The sequence below is a fragment of the Lichenostomus cassidix genome, chromosome 19 (genome assembly GCF_008360975.1).
Source record: "Lichenostomus cassidix isolate B80296 chromosome 19, HeHo_3.0, whole genome shotgun sequence".
In the NCBI taxonomy this organism is placed as follows: domain Eukaryota; kingdom Metazoa; phylum Chordata; class Aves; order Passeriformes; family Meliphagidae; genus Lichenostomus; species Lichenostomus cassidix.
Genome location: NC_139499.1, coordinates 3,805,584 through 3,827,153, shown reverse-complemented (window position 1 = coordinate 3,827,153; position 21,570 = coordinate 3,805,584). Strand labels below are relative to the sequence as shown.

The 21,570-nt window shown below is 46.8% G+C and overlaps 1 protein-coding gene across 2 annotated transcripts in view; it reads right to left on the bottom strand.

Annotated features, from left to right (window-relative positions):
- Window positions 1-13,942: 13,942 nt before the first annotated feature.
- Window positions 13,943-21,570, bottom strand: part of ZZEF1 (zinc finger ZZ-type and EF-hand domain containing 1) — a 56,897-nt gene continuing 49,269 nt past the window's right edge. For both annotated transcript variants that reach the window (XM_085078842.1, XM_085078843.1), the window contains exons 51-55: window positions 19,735-19,833; window positions 18,841-19,006; window positions 18,030-18,180; window positions 17,460-17,531; window positions 13,943-17,000 (exon numbers count right to left, since the gene is read on the bottom strand). In XM_085078842.1, coding sequence (XP_084934968.1) covers window positions 16,926-17,000; window positions 17,460-17,531; window positions 18,030-18,180; window positions 18,841-19,006; window positions 19,735-19,833 — 563 coding nt within the window. In that variant the 3' untranslated portion in view covers window positions 13,943-16,925. The remainder of the gene's footprint in view (window positions 17,001-17,459; window positions 17,532-18,029; window positions 18,181-18,840; window positions 19,007-19,734; window positions 19,834-21,570) is intronic.

The following is a 21,570-nucleotide window of genomic DNA, read 5'->3' as shown; positions in this document are numbered from 1 at the left end:
GACATGGGTTGGTGACAGCCTTGGCAGTGCTGGGGGAATGGTTGGACTCCATGATCTCAGAGGGCTTTTCCAACCTACATAAATCTGGAATCTCTCATTCTGTGACCACCTGCTCCAAAACCCCTCAGGAGGGCACATCTCCCGGGGGTGATGCACCCTCCCTGCACACACCACACTGCCTGCAGCAGAGCACTGCTGCAGGGACAGCCAGGAAAATTCATTTCCACCTCATTAACTGCTGCTCTGTGCAGCCAGAGGCTGCTGCTGCTGCTGCTGAACCTCAAACCCTGTCGCTCCATCCACCCCAAGACACAGGGTGTCCCTGGCGTGGGGCCGAGGGGACAGGGATGGGGAGGGAGAGGGGAACAGCCACGCACAGGAAAGCCTGGAGTGCTCCATCATCCAAACATCTGACATCCAGCCTCAGCCTAACCAGCTTCTCATCCCTGGAAATACACAACCCTGACCTATTTCCAGGGAACACGAGAGCCCTTTTAAACAAATCCCTGACAAACGAAGGCAAGAAACCATTTCCTCCCTATTTCCTTCCATTAGAAACGAAACACTGCCATTAATCACCAATAAAGAAATAAAACTGCTAAATGATCTGCTGGTGACTGGGTGAGTCAGGTCTCTCTCCTCGAGCTCACCACAGACCCAACCCCAGGCATAACTGGAATCATTCTGGCTGTGCTGAGCCAAACCATTGCTTTCTCCCACATTCACTGCATTAAAACAAAATAGAGCTGCTGTTGGAGGACATGCTGGGCTTGCTGATGCTCAGCCCTATGTGTGTCCCCACTTTATTGCTATTTTCATTTTTTAATCTGATTATCTTTTTTTCCCTCCCTCCAGGAAAAGCTTGTGTGCAAGAACCCTTTAGGAAAAAATCACACCCTGCACTGGGTACAAGTTATTCCTGGGGAGATTCCAATTGGACACAAGAGGAAAATTTTTCACAATGAGAACAATCAGCCATTGGAATAATTTCCCCAGGGAAGTGGTGGTTTCCCCAACATTGGACTCTTAAGGTTTGGCTGGATGTGGTGCTGGGCCATCTCACTGAGACTGTGCTTTTGCCAAGAGAGGTTGGACCAGATGATCCTTAAGGTTCCTTCCAGCCTGGGATTCTGAGATTCTGTAAAATACCAGGATCTCTTGGCAAGAGCTGTTGTTTTGCAAACCCTCCAGCCCCAGTGACTGATCCCACTGCCTGCCCTGCTCCAAAGGTACCTCCCAGGGGACTGCAGGGAGCAAACAGCTGGTGGCTGTGGCAGCACTCAGGGCCCAGGGAAGTCCCTGGGACACCACATCCCAGCCAGGCACTGCCAGGAGCAGTGCTGACACTGTTGGCAGAGGGTAAGGGAATTCCTCCTGCATTTCCAGGCTGGGTTTGTGAAGATGACTTTGGGTCGATTTGCTTTTTTGGAGCCAGATTAGAATCCTTCTCATGCACCATGAGCAGGGCTGTTGGCTAATTGCTGTTGGCAAAGCACAGCTGGATGCAGCTCCCCACACCAGCTCAGGGGAGGGTGCAGTGTCCTGCCCTGACACCATCACTGGGACAGAGGGGTTTTCTATGCCCCACCCTTAGGAAATCCCTGAATGCTTGTGCAGATCAAGCCAAAAGCTCCTTTTCCTCAGGCAGGTTGGCTCTCACAGTGATGCTGTGGATGTTGAGCACACAGAGCTGTCTTTGTTTCTGTGTCTGCTCAGAGAGATGCTCCATTCCCCTGGGAAATGGGGAGACTTCATGCAATCATGGAATTATTTGGGTTGGAATGTACTTCAGAGATCATCTCGTTCCAACCCTCCTTTCCAAATGCAGGGACACCTTCCACCATCCCAGTTTGCTCCAAGCCCTGTCCAGCCTGGCCTTGGACAATCCCAGGGATCCAGGGGCACCACAGCTTCTCTGGACAACTTGTGCCAGGGCTTCACCACCTTCACAGGGAAAAATTCCTTCCTGATATCCAATCTAAATCTCTCCTCTTCCAGTTTAAACTCATCCTCCTTACCACCTCCAACTTGCCTTGCTGGGGTGAGTGCAGAGCAGACCCCTGGGTGCTTGTGCCACCATGTTCATGGCACAAGGTTACTTGTGGGGTCACAGCCAGGTTGGTTATGTGGCTGTAGGATGGGGATGTTGGCAGGGGCTGCCCTGCCTCCTGCTCCCTCCAATCCCACCATACCCACATTGGGACCATTCCCAGGAGGAGACCTCACAGGAAAGCATGGAACAAACCCCAGGGATGTCCCCAGCACTGCTGAGGGACTCTGGTGCTGCCCTGCAGCTCCCAGCCCAGCCAAAGCTCCTCCATCCCAGCATGGAGTGAGACACTTCCTGCTCCAGTGCTTATCTCCGTGGCCAGGCGGCTTGAGGAAGCCCAACACCCTCGTGCTGCTGCTCGGTGGCTGCTGGCCAAGGGTGCACTTGTGTTCCACAGAAACACAGCAGGGCTGAGCCCTCCAGCCCTGGGCACAGCCCAGAGTTCAGCCAGCAGCAGCCAAGGGTGGCAGAGTGTCCTGCAAGCAGCACAGACTGCAAATAAACATTTCTGACCTGATTGCACTCTTGCATCACTCAACCCCACGTGGACGCATTCTTGCCATGGATCCCAGCCCTGTGGATGAGATGGGATGTTTGAGGTCCTGCAACACCCCAAAGTGCTGCTGCAAAGCTTTCAGCAACCAGCCATCAGCCACAAATGAGCTCGAGCCTCTCAGCAAAGCTTGGCTGACAACTCATGAACAGAAACAACAGGGAATTTATTAAACAAATTGAACTGGGAGCCATGGATCTTCATTAAAATAGCCTCACCCAGGAGATGCATCCCTACAAGGGTTGGGGTGAGGTGTCTGGTGCCTTTGGTGTTTTTCACCCTGCAAGTGCATGAAGAAATGCCAAAAACATGCAGAACCTCGATAAGGTCAGCGGGTAGGAAATGTAGCTGAAATCCTTGAGTTTCATAAGGGGCCATGACAATAGCCAGGAGAGCTGCCAACTTTCCTTTCACGCACCGAGCGACAAGTGCGCTCGGAAACTTCAGGCTCTCTGCAAAGAAAAGAGCTGGGAGAAAAAGAAATGTTGGAGGGAGGTTTGGGATGGATTTCTGAATTTCAGAATGGTGAGAAATGTCCCCTCCAGCATGCCTGAGCTGAGCAGCCTTTGCTCATCCCCAGGCCAGGAGGGAGCAAAGGAAATAAATATGAAGTTCAAGAGCAGAGGGAAAACACAATGTTTCTAAATAAGTATTTAGGCTTTGCTGTAGACTCCCTGCTGCAGTTGCTTCCATCACATCACTTTTTGCATTTCAAAGCTGGGATTTTCAATGCAAATGCTGCTGAGCAGCCAAACGTGGCCCCTGGTGTGCTCCAGGGGATCACAGGGGTAAAGGGCACCCTCTGCTCTGCTGGGATCTGCCACAGGTTTGGCTCCTGGGGAAATCCTCAGGCCAGCTGGAGGGTGGGATGGAGGTGCAAATCCTCTGAGGAATTTGCTCAAGGAGGTGTTGAGATGAAGCTATTTCTCATCCCTAGTGGAGATGGGAGCTACAAGGCTGATCACACCACCCTGCTGGGGACAAGGCAGCTGCAAGCCAAGAGCTTTCGTGCAGCAGCAGAAATGGGTGAAAAAGCAGCATATTTGGGAGCTGAGCTCTGCAGTGGGTTTGTGCCCTAATTGAGGCTGCAGAGACCCAGCTGCAAAGCCCCAGTGAAGTGTTTGGGCCCTGGGGCGATGCACAGGTCCCAAAATCCTTCCTCACTGGGGGCTGGGGACCCTGTGTGTCCTCGAATTTGAGCAGAGCCAGGAATGGCCACAGGGCCACCCTTGCCACCATCCCCAGCAGGGACAGGGAGTGCCTTCCCAGGGCAGCAAGCAGCATCCACAGCCAGAGCAATTGACATCTGCACAGGTCACCGGGTTTGCAAAGCGTTCGGGATTTGCATTTGATTAAAACTAAGTGCTAGGAAAATACAGGCAGCCAGTTCCTCACTGCAGCTGGGCCAGGGCGAGGTCTGGTGGTGGGACCTGTGTGAGGGAAAGAGCAGGGATAGGGAGGACAGAAACCACACAAATTTGGTCTAAAAGGGGCTGGAGAAGGGCTGGGACCTGGGGATGCTGAACGTGGCCAAAGCAAACACGCCCCGGACACCTCACAGAGATAGTTGGGATTTGTCACCTCCGCTCTGACACAGAATTTGTATATGGAAAAAACATGCCAGGAGCATGACAACAGAGCTGCTCCATCTGGATAAATAGTTAACTGAGTAGTCAAAACAGCCGGTGCTACAAAACAGCTGCTGGGACAGGAGACAGCAGCACAAGCACCGCTGGAAAAACGGGAGGAAGGAAGTGATTGAGCGAGAGGATGTGCCAGAGGAGAGCAGGGAACAGGCAGCAGCATCGAGCTGGGGGAGCCAAGACCCTCCAGCACTGCCAAGGCACAGCAGTGCCCCTCCCCACCAGCCTCCCCAGGGCTTTGCTGAGCCTCTTCCCCAGAGTGTCCCAAAAAGCAGTGCTGGAGAGGGTGCCCGTGCTCCTGTCCCAAGCACTGGCACTGATCATGACACGTGGGGCTGTCCCACAGCAATGGGTGCACAGCAGAAAGCCTGGAGCAGGGGACAGCAGAGCTGCTCACCAGGAGAGCTGAAAGCAGGAGATGCAGGGTGGGATGTGATTCTGGACTTGCTGGAAGCAGAGGAAGATCTCACACAAACACTGCACATCCCACCCTGGGCAGTACAGCACACATCACCAGGGCTGTGGGCTCCCTGAGAAGGGCTTTAAAGGAGAGATTTGCCCTTTTCCTTCCTGACTGACTAGGCAGAGCTTAGCCCTGTTGACACCCCTGAACCAGCTCCCTACCCCTGCAAGCCTGGACTGACTTCCCCCACTGCCACACAGTGTCACTAAAAGGGAAGGTTTCCAGCAGAAAGCTCATGGATTGTGAGGTGTTTGTCCTACAATCCACCCCTGCAAACCCTCCAGCCCCGGGTGAGGAATGAGCTGGGAGCCAGGGATGCCATCAGGACCATGGCTGGGACAGAGGACACCCCCAGCCACAGCTCCCAGGTGTGCTCATGGCTCACTGTGGGATGGACACAGCACCTCAATGTCACATCTTTCCCAAGCACATCCCCAAGGACAGCGAGGCTCATGCTGCTGAGGAGGGGCTGGCATGGTTCCCCCATCCCCAGACCCCTGCAGCAAAGCTCCCACAGGGAATGGCCCTGCAGCAGGAAAGCATGGAGCTCCTGCACACCCAGCAGTGCTGGGATGCATCACAACAGGCTCTGATTGCTGCAGGAGAGACGTTTGGGTTGGAGGAGTTTGGGTGTGCAGGAGCCAAAGATTTTGGGAGGGAAAGGGATGGCAAGCATTGTGACTTTGGAGCTATTGTCCTGGGGACATGTGTGGTGTCACCAGCTTTGGGATGCAAAGTGCTTCTGTCCCCCTTGCTGCAGCCCACAGAAGGGACAGAAGGGTTTTAATGGGTCTTTAATCCCAAAGGAAAACCCCAAGCTAAGACTGGATTTGGCCATGATGTGGTACCATTTCAGAGCCACTTCTGAGTCTGAAGCCTTCCCAGGACCTCTCCCAACCCTCACCTCTCACCTGTTTCTCCACCATGGGCAGGGATGTGACCCCCCAGCCCATCCCCTGGCCTCATTAGCTGTTTTTACATCCCCAGCACTAATTACCTGAACCTCTCCATCCTTCCCAGTGCAGGGAAAACACCTGGAGGGATGTTCTGGGGAGAAAACACACCTGTGCTCACCCAGCCAGAGATGGGTTTGCAGTAGAAGATTTTATTTTCAAATGCTATTTGCATGATCTCTAGGTGCAACCTGCAGTGCTCGTTTGTTAATGATTGCTAATTGATTTACTCAATCCCAGCAGATGCTCTGGGTGGGTTTGAGCACAGCGATAGGAAGTGCTGCAGATGGCTGCAGTCCCCAGAACCAGGCAGTGCAGGATGGATTAAAAAATTATTATAAGATTTATTAACCCTGCAAGAATTATTATTATTCTATGATACAGCTGGAGAAACAGGGATGAGAGCTTGCTGTGAAATTTCCAAGCTGGAAAATGCCCCAAAATGTCAACATTCCCAGGGAAAATTAGGGAAAAAAAAAAGTTGTTCTTCTTTAGCCAAAACATCATATTTCTGCAAAGTCACTTTGTTTTCTTTGTGATTTGTCAAAGCTGGTAACAGAGTGCAAAATAAAACAAATTATTTCCAAACAAGAGTAACTTTACAATAAAAAAATGTAAATATTTGTCCTGACGGAGTGAAAAGAGCTGCTCCAACATTGTCAAGATCTTCCTTTACCCCTACTTCCCCACCCAGCATGTTTTGCTTTAGTTTTTATGAGGAATCAACAGTTGGAGAAAGCTTTTGGATTTTCCAATGGAAAAGAGCTGGAGGGACACTCTTCCTACAAGTTCCGCCAATTAACGCCTGGCTCCCCAACCCGCCTGTGCTGTGAATTTTCCACTGCTGGAAATCTTAAATATCAAAACTGGATGTTTTCCTCCAAGACAAATGGGACTGTGAGCAGGGCAGCTGCTGCCACACGCTGCTCCCTCTGTGTTACAGGAATGTCCAGCTGATCCTGACCCATTTCTCCTGGAAAAGCTGATTTTCCAACCAACAGCAGCTTGGTTTTGTCTGCCTGTGGGATGATGAGCAGCGGGAGAGCAGGGCATCCCTGGAATCCTTCAGCTGCTCCCCTGCCCTTCCTGCTGGCTCATGCCAGCACTGCTCAGTCCCTCCCAGAGCAGCTGCCCAGATGTGCCTGTGCTCCAGATGTGCAGCATCACTGCCAGCCTGCAGCAGTGTGTCCCCACAGAGCTGGAATCAGGGACGTAGCTGATGTTATATCTTGAATTTCAGGCAAGACCTGACAGCTGGAACACAGTGCTGAGGCTCAGAACATGCATGGGGCAGACAAGGTGCAAGGCCTTAGTGGTGTTGCCAAACCCAGCCTTGTTTTATTAAGAGCATTAAAGGTAATTTTCCCCCCTTTTAAAATTATAACCAACACACCAAATACATCCCATTAATCAAAAATACAATTTCCAACACATTAAATATTTAGAAGCGACGCCAAAGCAGCGTGACAATAAACAACATTTGGGTGAAATGAAGAGATCTTGTTTAATTATTATGTTGCACAAAAACAGCTCCAAATCCTGGGAGCAGCTCCTTGCCTCATCCCATCCTTTTCACCAAGACCATAATGTGTCTGTGCCCTTCTGGGCCTGTGCAGGTGTCTCCCTGCTCCTTGTCAGCATCACTTTGGGTGCCAGGAGGAAGCTTTAGGGCTCTGGCACAGGAGGACTCAGCCTTGCAGCCCGGGGGTGGCTTTGTCTGCCTGGCTCCAGAGGTTTCCCGGAGGTGTCCCGCTGATCTCGGTGATTTTGGTGCAGCAGTGACTCAGTGGCAGCAGAGAGAGTGACTCAGCCTTGCCGAGGAGCAGAGCAGGGAGGCAAAACCTGTGGATCCTACAGCCTTAGTGATGGGATCAAACCTCAGCTACATCTGGAAGGGGAAGAAATGAAGTGTGGAATGACAAAGGCAGGATTCCTGGGGTCAAGTCACCCTGAAAAAGTCACAATAAGTCCTCTTTCCTCACAGAATTGATGTTAAAACCCATTGCCATCTGAACCTGGTGCAGGAGAAACACCTTGCAAATTAAGGGCAGATTCCCCAGGGTAGTTTCCATCTCTGTGTTTTTCCCTGGGAACACAACTACCACAGCTCATGAATGTGGGATATTTTCCTTTTTAAAGTGTCTCTAAAAGGCAATGCAAACACTTGGGGAGACTCCTGGTGCCAGAGAAAGCAGAGTCCTACAGGGGAAAAGCCTCTCTCCACACTGTGCTGAGCTTCCACACTCTCCACACTTCCAGCTGCCCAAGAGGACACATGAGGTTGATATCCCAAAAGCACTAATTCTGGGGAGATTTATGCATGTGGAGAGAAGCATTCAATGAGAAAACCCCATGATGGATCTGTAAAATCTCTGCTGATGGGCCACTGGAGCATCACCATTCCTGACCCTTCTGCTTCACCTGGCTGCAAACAGCACCATGCCCAGCCCTGCTGCACACTGCAATTTTAAGGGGAAAAACCACAAAACAAAGCCATGCCAAGGGGCTCTGGCTGAGCAGGTTGCTTTGAGCCCATTGCCTGCAGAAAGCTGATCCCAGGGGAGCAAGCAGTTTCCTTCATCGGGAAGGGCGAGGAGGGCGCAGGACCAGGGCAGGGCTTTTCTCAGTATTTTTATTTAGGTGGCAGAGAAATCTGACGGCAACAGAAAGGAGCTGGAAAAACAAACAGGTGTGTCCGGCAGCCAAGGGGCCGTAGCTATAGCAATGGGACAGGCCCTGTTGACAAAAGGCTGCACAAAGGACCTTCTTGAGAGATTAGAAGTGGTTTATGAGCTGGCAGGGTTTCCCGGGAAGGCGCCGGCGCTGGATCACAGCCGTGGGAGGCAAGTGCTGAAAAATCAGGACGGAGGCACCGAGCACTGAGCACAAATCTGCCTCCTGCAGCATCGCCCGGGGGCAGAGCCAGGGGGGATTCTCCCATGGAAATGGGTGTTTGTGCACTGGGCTGCTCCCAGCGCCACGGCAGGGTCCTGCCTCTGCAGCAGGCACCCCAAAGGGATGGTTTATTTTGGGGATCACCCAGCTCTGTTAGCAGATTTTGCCTTTCCAGTGTCACCCTATTCAGCTGCAGCCTGGGGCTGCAGGTCTCTGGCTGGCAGAGGTGCCCAAGCTTTGGGTGGGCAGTGCAGGTGCTCTGCCCAGTGCTTTGCTGGACATCACCCTCGAGCCTCCCTTGCTGCCATCCCAGACACAATGGGAGAGGGGGAATAGTGCTGCTGGGTTGTGCAGCAGTTCCCAGAGCCCTGATGGCAGCACCCAAAACTAAACCATGAACAGCAGCCGGTCAACCCAATAGCCACCACACAGAGTCCAGGGGTGCAGCACTTCCAAACAGGCTCCAGTCTTGCCTTTTTTCTTCTACAGCCCCTGCAGAAAGTGGGGCTTTGATGCAGCAAAAAGCTCCTGGGAGATCCAGCAGGCAGCAGAGATGTGTCTGAGGCAGGAGTTTGGCTGTACCACCAAAGAGAAGCTCCCAGGGTCAAACTGCAGAGCCAGGCTTGGGAGCCAGGAGCTGTCAGGGACAAGTGGTAGGACACCAACAGCAGCCTTTGCCCAGGGAGATTCACACTCAGGTCGAGTTCTGCCACACACAGGAGCTCCTGAATGCCCAAGTGAACCAGCTGCTCACCAGCTGGGGCTGAGCTGGGATTGTCTGCTTTAACTTCTCCCAGGCTCCCCAAAGGATTGCTTTGTAATTAAAGCCAAGGATGAGTTGCACTGACCACTGTGTGACCTCCTGTACAGCCACTGCTCTCCACACCAAGGAGGAAAAGTCTTAAAAGGAGAAAAAAGAGCTTGCCTTGGGAGGACGATAGACCAGTGGCACTGGCAGCCCATGGTGGCATCGTTGCTGTGTCCATCAGGGCTATAAAGGGCTGGTGGGTCACCTGTGTGCCACAAGCCACATCCCGAGGAGGGAACAAACTGGCCACAAGCCAGGGGAGGCCAGGGCTGCCACCGAGAGCTGCCCCGGTGTGAGGTGAGGTGTGGGGTGCTGCTTTCTGCGGGAAATCCAGCCCAGGGCTTCCACAGGGAACACAAACTCCTCACTCCCCGGAGCCCAGGAATAACACCCGCGATGCAAACCCCAGAGCCACCCCAGCCGTGCCACACAGGGGGTTGGCAGCTCGGAGATGCTGCAGGGCTGCTTTAGCCGCGGGAACGGTGCATCTGCAGCCCCGGCAGCACGGCGGGCAGAGCGGCAGCCGCTCCGGGGGTGGCTGTAAGGAACAGCAGCTTCCCCAGCCCCGGACAGGACACGCCGTTCCCGGCTGGCAGCTCCCTGCTCGGCTGCCTGGCGAGGGCTCGGCGTGCGCTTGAGGCAGCGAGGCGGGGAGGAAATGGGATTTTCGGGCAGGAGAAGCTCTCGGAGCAGCAGCCTGGAGAGCGCAGGTAGCGCGGCTGCCCTGAGCCCTCGCTGCCAGCGGGAAGGTGCATGGAGCGCTGAGACAAAGCAGGGCAAAACCCCAAGGGATGCAGGGATCTTTCTCGTGCCCTGCTAACATTGGTTTTGGCTGGGGGGAAGCCTCTGGAGCAGCGTAATTCCTACAGTGCACCGCCAGCACGGGGGAGAGACACTGGGAACTCCTGGACATCAGTCCATGCTCCTCATCCATGGATATTCCACCTCAATTCTATGCGGGGGGATTCTCTTAATTTTCTCTTTGTTTCTCTTAATTTTCTCTTTAATTCTCTTAATTAAAGGGAAGCTATAACCTCCCAGCAGCAGCTCTGCCGGTGCTAAACGTTATCAGTGCAAAAGTGAGGGGAGATTTGCTCTACCTTAGCGTTTCTGGTAAACAAAGCAGCTATTTTCAGCTCCCCAGGTTCTGCACACACGGGATTGCCTGACCTGACCTGGGGAAAAGGCAGGAGGCAGAGCAGAGAGCACAGAGCACACCCTGCTAGATGCCATCAGCTCTGGGATGATGCCAGGCTGAGCCATCTTCTGCAGAAAAATAAGGCGGCAAAAGATCAAGCACCTCATGGTGTATTTTGAAACTGGCGACTGAGTGGGGGGAAAAAGATGATGTTGATTAAAATCCGGTAGTGTAGCCAATACTGACCCCACAGAGGATGAAATGTTATTTTAAAATATTAACACTCACAGGATGAAGGAACAAAAACCAAAACAAGCAAACAAACACCACCACCCCCACTCCCCCCACACGAAAACATTGGCGGGGAGAAAAGAGTCCAACCTGCTGCTCAGAGGAACAAAAACCCCAAGGTGTGAGTGGGGGGATTTATGGGAAACCATTGACATTTTTGATTAATGAGCTTCCCGTGGGTGGTTGATGTAGAGGAGAAGGGTAAGAAACGCAGACATGACTTATTCTCAAGCAGGATGATGAGACTAAAGGTCTCCTGACTCAACACTTCTCCTGACTCAACAATTCATCTTTTTGTTTTCTGCCTTTGCAGATTCTGCAGGATGCGAGGGAAAGCCACGCGATTTGCGCACTTCCCATCAGCAGCATGCTCTGTTTAGGCTCCAAGGCAACAAAACCAATTTAAAGCCTACCTTTAAAAGCTGAACTAGATGTGCTTGAGATTAGACCTTAATGCCGTATTTAATTTGATCCAAGATAAGCACAGTGATGAACTGAAGCCCCAGTAAATATCTACCTACATAGTCATGTTGAGGTGCTATCGTGGGAGATGACTTGTTGGAGAGGATGATCTGTACAGGATGCTTTTGCTGATTAGAAAGCATGAAGTCATGAGGGGAAACATTTCCTGTGATTCCTCAGGTGTTTTGCTGGTTCTTAGAAATGTTAAGTGGTTGAGGAGGTTAAAACCTTTGGGTGTCTGAAAGGCAGCAAGGTGAGAATGGAGGTCCAGCCCACACCACAAGGTGTCTAAAAGATGAGGGAATCATGGAATGGGTTTGGAAAGGACCTTAAAGCTCATCTCATCCCACCCCTGCCATGGCAGGAACATCTTCCACCATCCCAGGCTGCTCCAACCTGGCCTTGGACACTTCAGAGATCCAGGGGCAGCCACAGCTTCTCTGGGAATCTGTGCCAGTGTAAGGGGAATGACTCTTTATACAGAGCTAAAAGGAATTTGGTGTGGCCTTACCAACACCTGCTGGATGTGAGGATTCAGCTGTGAGGAGATGCCAACCAAGTGTTTTGGAAATGAGCCTGGGAGAGAAGGTACCACTGACAAACATTTGCAGGCACTTCACATTTCCTCAGGTTTCATAAAACTGACTTTTCCCATGCAATGAGAGTTTAAATATTTGTTATTTGCACTGCAAATGTTAAGGAAAAAAACCTCCAAGATGCAGGAAGATTTATGCAGTAAGATTATGGGAAGTCAGACAATAAAGTGGGGAATGGAAAGAAGAAACCAGCTGAAGAAAAATTCATTGCAGTTGTCAGAAAAGGATTAGTAGGAAATACTGCTCAGCACGTGGGGGGAAAGACCCCATCTTTCAACACAGCCCAGTTATCCCTCCTCTCCCTCTTTTCTCATGCTCCCTAAATCCAAACATTGACTTTTTGCATTCAAGGAATGGGAATCTCTAAATGCTAAGGACCACTACAAAACTGCCTGAGATTTCCATCTATTCATCAGGAATGCTTGTGGATGTTTCCAGTTGGAGGAAAAAAAGGAGTTTAGGGGTTTTTTTAAGTGTTTATTCCACATGTGAGGCCCACTGCAGTCTGGGCTGGAGCTGAGCATGAACTTTTTATTATTTGTTCTTTCTTAGGTAAAAATCAGGAAAGATTTTACTGCAGAACAGACCTCATTACATTAGATCTGACCGTCATGGAAACAATGAGCTTTAATCTTACTTCCTTCACCTCTTACTTAATTTCTTCCTTATTCACAGTGAATTTCTTTTTCACTTCAATAAGGGTTGACTACGTTGCTTTAAATACAGAGGTGAGGTGAGCCAGATTTCGGTTTCCCCCTACAAATCCCAGCACAGTTCTGTTTTTCCAGGCCATTTTACCAACAGGCATTCTTTGTTCCAGTTATCATCCAGCCTGACCTCCTGGTCCAGTGCTGAAAACCAACCTCTTTACATACACTAATGTTTTCTAACATTCTAGAGTTTTCCCTTAAGGCCAGGTCATGCTTTTTGAGGCTTCCATGGTTGTGGTTTTGTCCCCTGGAAATAGGAATGATGCTTTTGCTGGTGCTTCCCCCAGCAGAGCCAACAGATCTCACTTCTGGGGGATTCCCCACTGAAAAGGGGAAGGACTAAATCAGATTACTGCACCTTGTTCTGCCCCAGTGTGCCCAGACTTGCAGACATTCATTCCAGGTCTAAAAGGATATAAACAGCCAAGTCTTGCCCTCATGTTTGTTTACAAGATCCACTGGAAACACCAAACCTGAGCTGGGCTGTGAAAATGCAGGGGTTGGGCCAGTTCTGTTTTAAACATAGCTCAGCCTTCTCCTAAAAGCAGATTTTTAGAAGTCACCCACCTCTAAGCTAACTTGCAGCTTAATTTTTTTGATCTCTTGGAAGAAACAGAGTCTTAATGAACTTGATTTGAAAAGCAGATCCAAAGTGCTCTGTTCCATTCCAATGCCTGGCAGCACACTGCACTTCAGAGCAATTACACTGAATTTGTTCAGGTTTATCAGCTGAAACCTCAAACCTGAGGGAACAGTCCTCACTCTCCCACACCCTCACAATCCTATTATTTATTTGTGCTTAATAAAATTACCTAATTAGACCATTCTCCAAGGAAACAACTTGCAGCTTGAGGCAAATACAGGAAGATGTTGACTTCACACAGCCCTTTCCTCGAGCCAAACCCAAGGCATTTGTTTTTTTTACAATTTTTTTCAATTTGGTTCATTTTCAATGAAACCCACTGGACCAGGTAGGCAAAAGCACCTCTGCTGATAAACATCACTAATTAGAATCAACACCAACCAATACAAATCTGTTTTACTGGAAACATCTGGGGCCTCCAGCTGTGCATTTCAGGTCTCAAAATAAATACACAGAGGCACTGAAACTAATGGATATCCATGGGAAAAGTGAATTTTTAGGGTAAGGCCACTGGAATGTAAACAGCAGGGCTGGAATTTAAGAGATGACTCCACAAGTCTGGTTCCTGCATAGTGAGATGTAATATCAGATATTTACCAACCACATGAGGACAGGCAGGTTTGCTTACAGGCATGGAAAATGAGGATTCCTGTGAAAAACCCTGGATCTCACTTCAAACTCCAGCATTAAACATTCAGCGAGGAGAGGAAGAAAGCAAACAAGAAACAGACACCATGTTGTACTTTTTTTGTTTTTATAGAATTTTTACAATATATTTCTCTTCATTTGCATATTTTACCCACATCTGTAGCTTTCTTTTTTTACATGTTGAACTGAACTGGAATAAATCTAAAGGTCTGATATATTTTAAACAACTGATAAAAATTGCAAAGTAGTAAACCCGTAAGAAAAGAAATTATAAAACTCTCGTTTTTAAGTGTTTAATGAAAGCAAGTCAAATGTATCATTAGGAACAATATGGTTTGTTTTAAACACATCATAGGTGATTCAGGCAGGACAATTTTTTTAGTTTTTCTTATATTAGGCACATTTTTTTTTTTCAGCATACCTGTTTTCCAGACAGTTTTATACAATTCAATGGCATCATTCACATCCACTTGGAACTTCTGCATAATTTTTCAAAATGTGATTGATAATGAATATTCATTATTGGTATTCTATTCCTCTTTCTTTAGAGCTACCAGAAGAAAAAAAAATAATCAGTGTTTCTTGTCTGTTAAAAAATCCATAATTAATGATTTGAGTTATAAGGCAGCAACAGATTCAGTGTCAACTCAGGTCACAGTCCTTCAGTTCCATCTAGTGGGTAGAAATTATATTTAGTGGACACTGTTCCTACACAGTTCCTTCAGGGCAAGACGACTGACTCACGAGGCCAGTCACTGCTGGTAGAGTAAGTTGAGTGGTAATGCCTAGTAAGGAATTCTGGCCACTCCTGTGTCATCCTTGCAGCCTCATGTCTTCATCCAGAAAGCAAAAGGACAGTCCAACGGAAAAAAAAAAAAGTGACTATGACAGAGCTGTGAGAGGTTCTGTGAATGGTTTATTTACAGTCTTCATCCCTGACGTGAGAAAAGAAAAAGCCTTCTTTGACTGCCCAGGCAGGTCTCGGCAGCTGCACAGCTCAGCACAGCAGCCCTTTGCAGATCCATGATTTCTCAGCCATGGATGCCCACAGAGGCAGTGAATAGAAGTCCTCCTGCTCCAGAACAGCAAATTCCAAGTGCTCACCTTCCCCATCCACAGGACTCCCTAAGGGCAGTTTAGGAATGTCTCTGATGGAGCAACTCCCCGTGCCCAGAATCTGCTCAAGTGATGACAAGGTGTGAAGCTGTTGGTTCCCCAGGGATCTCTGGCAGCCCTGCAGGGAGGCTGCAAACCCAAACACCTCCCCTGGATGTGGGAACAGAATGATCCGTGCTTAAAGATACACCAGAGCTTGGTAATTCCCTTCCCATCGTGACGTCTTTAAGGAAATTAACTCAGGATGCTCAAGGAGGGCTTGCAGAGCAGCATCTCTCTGCTTCCTTTCAGTCTTTGACAAATACTACACTTTTCCTGAATCCTGGCATTCTCATCTGCTAAGAGGGCCATTCCTGAAGGCAATGGCTTCACCAGGGTGTTTCTTGGTCTTCAGTTTTAAGTCTTTCAGGCAGAATAATCACATTTTGATTCAAGCACTCGCTGTGCACTCACCAGGCTGAACAGAAGTCAAAACAAAAGAGGCCATAAAAAAAAATTGCAGGGGATGTATTACTGCATGTTTTCCTCTCAGAGGGAGACTGGGCCACCCTTAAACTCCAACCCCAGCTGAAAAGAGCATTAGTTCAGAGGAAACCCCCAAAGCAAGGCTCCTGAGCACTGGTATTTGAGCACCACTCAAATTCTGGACTAGCAGGGTCAATAAATACATTCTCTCCTGACAGAGCCATTGCTTTACACAACTTGCATCCAGTTACTACCAGAGCTTTTGGCTGCCTTTTTTTTCCATAGCCCAATGTTGGAGTGAAGAAGAGAAGAAGAAAATAATTAGCATTAAAAGTAATCTGAATTTATATTTGACAGACCAGCTCTACAAACAGTGGTACACAAAATACACCCCCAAATCTTTCTGTGTTCTTTTCAACTCTTTGGAAAGGGAATAACCAATGTAGCTGTGCAGGAAGAAAGCCAATTTATTTCAGCACAGAAGGTCTGCAATTCATTCCATGTTCACTAAGAGGAATGTGGTTATTGCTCTGTAAAATAAGAGTGGATTGATCATTAACCCCACCCTGAGTGCTGAGAGTCTGGGTTCCCAACATTGCCAAGAAGGACCTCCTAAACCACTAATATTGAAATAACTAAAAGAAAAAAAGGCTTGTGAATAATTTCTTGTAAAGATGTGATATCTGAGAAATCCTCAGTCCTTCATATCACCACTGCCTTGTGACTGAGGCCCAGACTTTGCTCTCTGCACTACAATAAAGGGCTATTTGGAATAATACATTGGAGATAAATCAAGGTAAGAACAGGTGACCCAGATGAATGAATCAAAGAACAGGAGAAACATCAAGCTCTTGCACGAGGATGCTCTGAAAGTGGAATCCTTCAACAGCTTTGCAAATCACCCACAATTTGTTTTACAACCTGGAGTTTAGTAAGAATTGAAATCCTTTTCCTTGGGTAGTAGCCTCCAAAGCAAAAATGACAGGATTCAAGTGAGGACCATTTCTGCAGCAGCCACCAGATTCTGGTTTTCCTGTTTCACCCCAAAGATGTACATCAGATGCTGCTGATGGCATCACCCCGAGCTCAGCAGTGTTTTCTGAAGCTGACATGTTCCATGGAGCAAGATTCCTTGGGAGCAGATGATACCAACGTGGGGTCCTTCCATTCTCCTACTTCAGCTACCTTCTTTCCTTTACTTCCTCTGAATAAAAAACAATATTGTTCTGTTTACTCTAACATGCTACAATATGTGCATACATAACTGTAGGCGACGCGTGAGTTACTTCAAGATGTGCTTTTTCTTTGAAGTGAGCTGTTACTTTTACAAATTCTACATCAAGGTGGAAGGAAGGAAGAAGGAAGGAAGGAAGGCTGCAGAGTGCTCATACACTGAAGCTGAAGGAACTTTTCCTGAACGGAGTTAAGATGTTTGTTCCAATGTCCTATGGACAAACTACTCTATCCCATGCACTCCGGCCTGAGCCAGTATTAAACATTCCAGAAACTTGTTGATTTGTTTGGATAGTTAATGGCAAGGCTGATAGCAGCAATGTTTTTCAGGGCCTGGAAGAGAAAAGGAAAAACAAAGTCACAACAAGTATTCTCCTCAATCCCGAAGTGTAGAAAAATCTTTGTATGGAACTAAACAGAAATAGAAACATAGAATCATGGAATGGTTTGGGTTGGGAAGGACCTTAAACATCATCTTGTTCCACCCCATGCCACAGGTAGAGATCCTTTCCACTACCCCAGGTTGCTCCAAGTCCCATCCAACCTGGCCTTGAACACTTCCAGGAATGGGGCAGCCACAGCTGTGCAAGGACCTCCCCACCCTGACAGGGAAGAATTTCTTCCCAATATCCCAGAAAAGCATTTGTGCATAATTCCCTCAGAACTTCCAGAAGCCTGTCAAGGTACTGTACATTAATATCTCTTTATAAACTCCACTGGGCAATGAGGAATCATTCAGTGTGTGCCATGAAGATCCCAGACCCAGCCAGCCCTGGGGCTGTGCAATCCTACCTGTGCTGTGCAGCGATGAAGATGATCTTCAGTATTTAAGGCAAGCAAATACTCCTGTAGAGATCCAAGCTCCTGCAGCCACAAAACATGCAATGAACACCAAGGGTTCTACCAAAGGTGATATTCTACTAATTAACATTAAAATGATGATCATTAGAGCATCCCCAAGAGCCAAAGGTAGCAGAACTGCACACAAGTTCTCCTGGACTAAATCACAGAAATGAGCTCATTACATTGTTCATATTTAAAAATCAACTGAACTTCATAGTTCAAAATCAACTCAATGAAAACCACATGCAAATACCTTTAAATTAATTATTAAACTAGCATTCCTCTCAGAATAGAGTGGCTTTAGGGCCTTAATAGTCATGACTTAAGCTCCCATGATGGATAAGGCAACAGAATTGCCTTCTAACTAGAATTTACTGCCACACTCCATAAGAGAAAGTTGTTAATGTTTCTGTAGCTCTGAGGGACTTCACCAAGATAAACTGCCTTTAGTGTAACACTGAATTCTCTATCATTCTCAGCACTGAGGAAAGGAAGGATACAAATACAGGAACTGCTTACAGTAACTCTGTTTTCTGTCACAAAGAAGAGTTCTGCCAGTGCACGATGAAGAGGAAGGAGAATACCAGGCTTGGCTGTTTCGTGACACAAGTTGTTTTCCATATGGGTGAAAAGCTGCCAAAGTGGCTTCAATAAGGTGAGGTCACAGTCCCTGGAAAAAAAAGTAATTTAAAATAATTGAAAAAGCAATTTAAAATAGTGAGTAACCACCATGCCCATTTCTGGGAACGGGGAAGTGGGAGGGAAACCAAAACCAAATAAAATTTAAAAGAACCAAACCATACATTTGTGATAGTTACAAATAAATAGTAACCACTTTGCTAAATGCTCTTGCATCTAGAAATACTCATGCCATACATACATAAGCTTCAGGACACATATCCCTTCTACAGCTCAATAACAGGCTAAGTTGTACAACTAAAAATACTAACTTAAAACCTATTTACTTTACAGAGAATCAGATCATCACTTCACCAGGTTATTGTTTCATCCTTACCTTAATTCTGAAGTAGAACTAATACAGAGAGAATACATTTCTAGAACACTAATTGAAATCTACCTTTTTCCTGTTTGGGGGTGATCTTCTTTTCTTTACAATGACATTTGAATTCACTGGACCTTTTTAAAGGCCAGGAAAGAAGAGAAAGTAAAAAAATTTCTGCTACCAAAGCGCCGTGAATTGTATCCGACAGGCAAATTAAGAATTCCTGCTTCATATCACAGGGGTATTTTTGCTTCAAAAGAGTGTTAGTTAATTTTTTTCTTCCCCTTCCCTTTGCCATGGGTGCAGGATGAGGAGCAGTGCACTCACCCCTGGCTGCTGCACTGCACTATCTTCAGCAGCAGGTGGATGGCCTTGAGCCGCTGGTGACCCGTCTGGCGACAAGCCACCCCCACCTGCCACTCCCAGATCTTGGACAGAGGCAGGTGAGGAATCACCCTTTCCTCAGACAGCATCTGCTTTAGAATTTCAAACCCTGGAACAAAAGAAAATTCAAACAGCTGTTATGTTTTGCAGGGACACGTTCTGTTCACTCCATACAGTAAGTGATGCTCTGGCAAGCCAGAAATATTGAATTAAAATAGCAAACAAAAATCTAAGATAAATCTAGATTACATCTGGACATGACAACTCTTTTCTGAGGCAAAACTTACATAAAAATTAGAAAGAATCATATCCAAAATTAATTTTTTGCCCAAATAAGGCAAACAAAACATTATTATGTGCTATGCAGTAGAGTTTTGCTGATAGCAAATTATCCACCAGCTTCAAGTGTATTAAGAATATTTAAACTCTAAAATAAACTAACAAAACCTCTTATGCTAGAAATTAGACCCAGAACCATCCTATTTTAATGGATAACCACATTTAAAAAATGCAATTACCATGATTTCTATTGCCAATTACAGCATCCTGGAGTGTTTACTAAATACTGTGTAATTACTATCACACAATGAGATTTTGGATGCAAATGACATTATTATAATTGTAATCTCCAAGTCTCTGTGAAGATTTTGTATTTCTACCCCAAAGTCACAGGAAGTCAGAGACATCAGCTGCATTTCAACTTGAACAAAACTGATCATGTTATTTCCAAGACATCAAATGCAAATTCTAAATCAAGCATAAAGCACAACCACAAGTCTCTCCAAGACCAAAGTGACTAAAAAAGGCCATTTTCAATATATTCTGAGCATCTCTTACCTGTCTGAAACCTTCCCAGATGCCCTGCTGTCACTGTAAACTTATAACCCCACTCAGTGTTGCTCATGTCAGAAGTAAAGCGATAGTAGAGTGTGTCTCCTGTGTGCAGGGAAGGAAGAAAAACAACATTAGTACCTTCTGAGTTAGTTAGTTTTGCCATCTCTAATACAATTTAAATGAAAAGACTGAAATTAATTAATCCTAGATGCCTTCATTGGAGAGAATTTATGATTCTCTCTTTTATGACTTAGTAACTGTGAAACACACAGAACAGGGTGAAAAGAGGAGGCTGAAGCAAAACCCATAATGGTTTTCCCTGTCTAAAGATACTGGATAGGAAGGATAATGTCTTTTAGGAAGGATAATGTCTTTTACATTTTTGACAACTAAACCTAGGAAATTAAAGAAACTCCATATTCTGCACATGTAACTTCACTTTTCCAGTTGTGTTATTGGATCAGTTATGATTTATGAAAAAAGAACCCCTATACAAGCAGCCAAGTTCTTTACAACAACACTTGAATTCATTGGACAAAAGGTTTAAAATATTTGAAAGTAAAATTGCTGCTTTTACATGTCAGAAAATTAAATTGCACAGTTTTTACTCTGGGGAAGAAAATCGTTAAACAATCACTTAAAAGTGGAAGGACTATCAAAACGTTTTTGACACACTTGATACATTTTACAATCAGGCAAAAAAACATTCAAAAGGTTTTTGTCATAGTAGCATCTCTAGCTTCAGAGACAAATCCTTGTAGCTGGCTGTAATGCTGCACAAAATATTCCCTTATCTATTGTACTCTGTAACATTAGAGCTGTTAAAACAAAGTATGTTTCTGCTCCATGAAATAGCCTGTCCCTGGGACAAGCAGGGTGATTTCATTGGGAAATAGATTTCATTGGGAAGCACAATTTTCAAAGTTTCATGACGAAGAAAAATTCTGAAAACATTTTTTAGGATTTAAAAGGAATCATCTAAAAAAGAATTTCCCTTTTAATCACGAAATGAAACCATGTTCTCTCCTGCTTACAGGAGAAAGCCCTGCCATCAAACAAAAGCCCAGAAGTCTTTAAATGTCTGGTTTCAGCTAAAACCTGCTGAAATCAAGAGCCTTAATCCAGACAGCCTTGGCTGGAAATGAACTTTCACAAGGTGAAATTCAAGTTTCACAGCCAAGGCTGTTCTAAACAATGAGCCTCAAAGTTCAGCTCCTTGGCAAACCTCTGCAACTATTTGGGAGGAAAAGGAAGACAGAAAGAAGTTCACAAAAATCTAAAATATTTCTCCAGTACACACACTTGCTTCTAACTAGCACCTTGTAACACAAAAACAGTGCCTTGTATCCCAAAGTGCTTTGCTAAGAAAATTCCTAAATCTTTTTACAGGTGCTGACAGTACTTGAGGTCAAGAGCTTCCTGCAGTGCTCAGTGGGTTCAAACAGTATAAAATCAGAAGCAGGGGGCTGTGCAGTGCTTGAGCTCCCTGGTGTCTGTTCCTCACTGTGCTCTCACAAGTGTGCTCAGAGAATCCAGAGTGCAGCTGGCAGCCAAACTGGGTTTTTCCCAGCTGTGGCACCAGCTGGAGCCAAGGCATTGGCACTGCCTATGTGCTCAGAGCAGCAGCAGAGCACGGAGACAGAGATAAGCCTATCTTTTTTTTTTTTTTTTTTAAATAAAAAATGTGCTTCCTGTGGAAAGTAAGACAAGGCATAAACAATGTAAGCGAATACAGCGAGAACAGGGACTGTGTTGGAACAGAATCAAGATCAGAATTTGTTTCCAGTAGCTGAGTGCAGGCTTTGACTGAGGGGTGGAAAGAAAAGGTCACAGCACAAC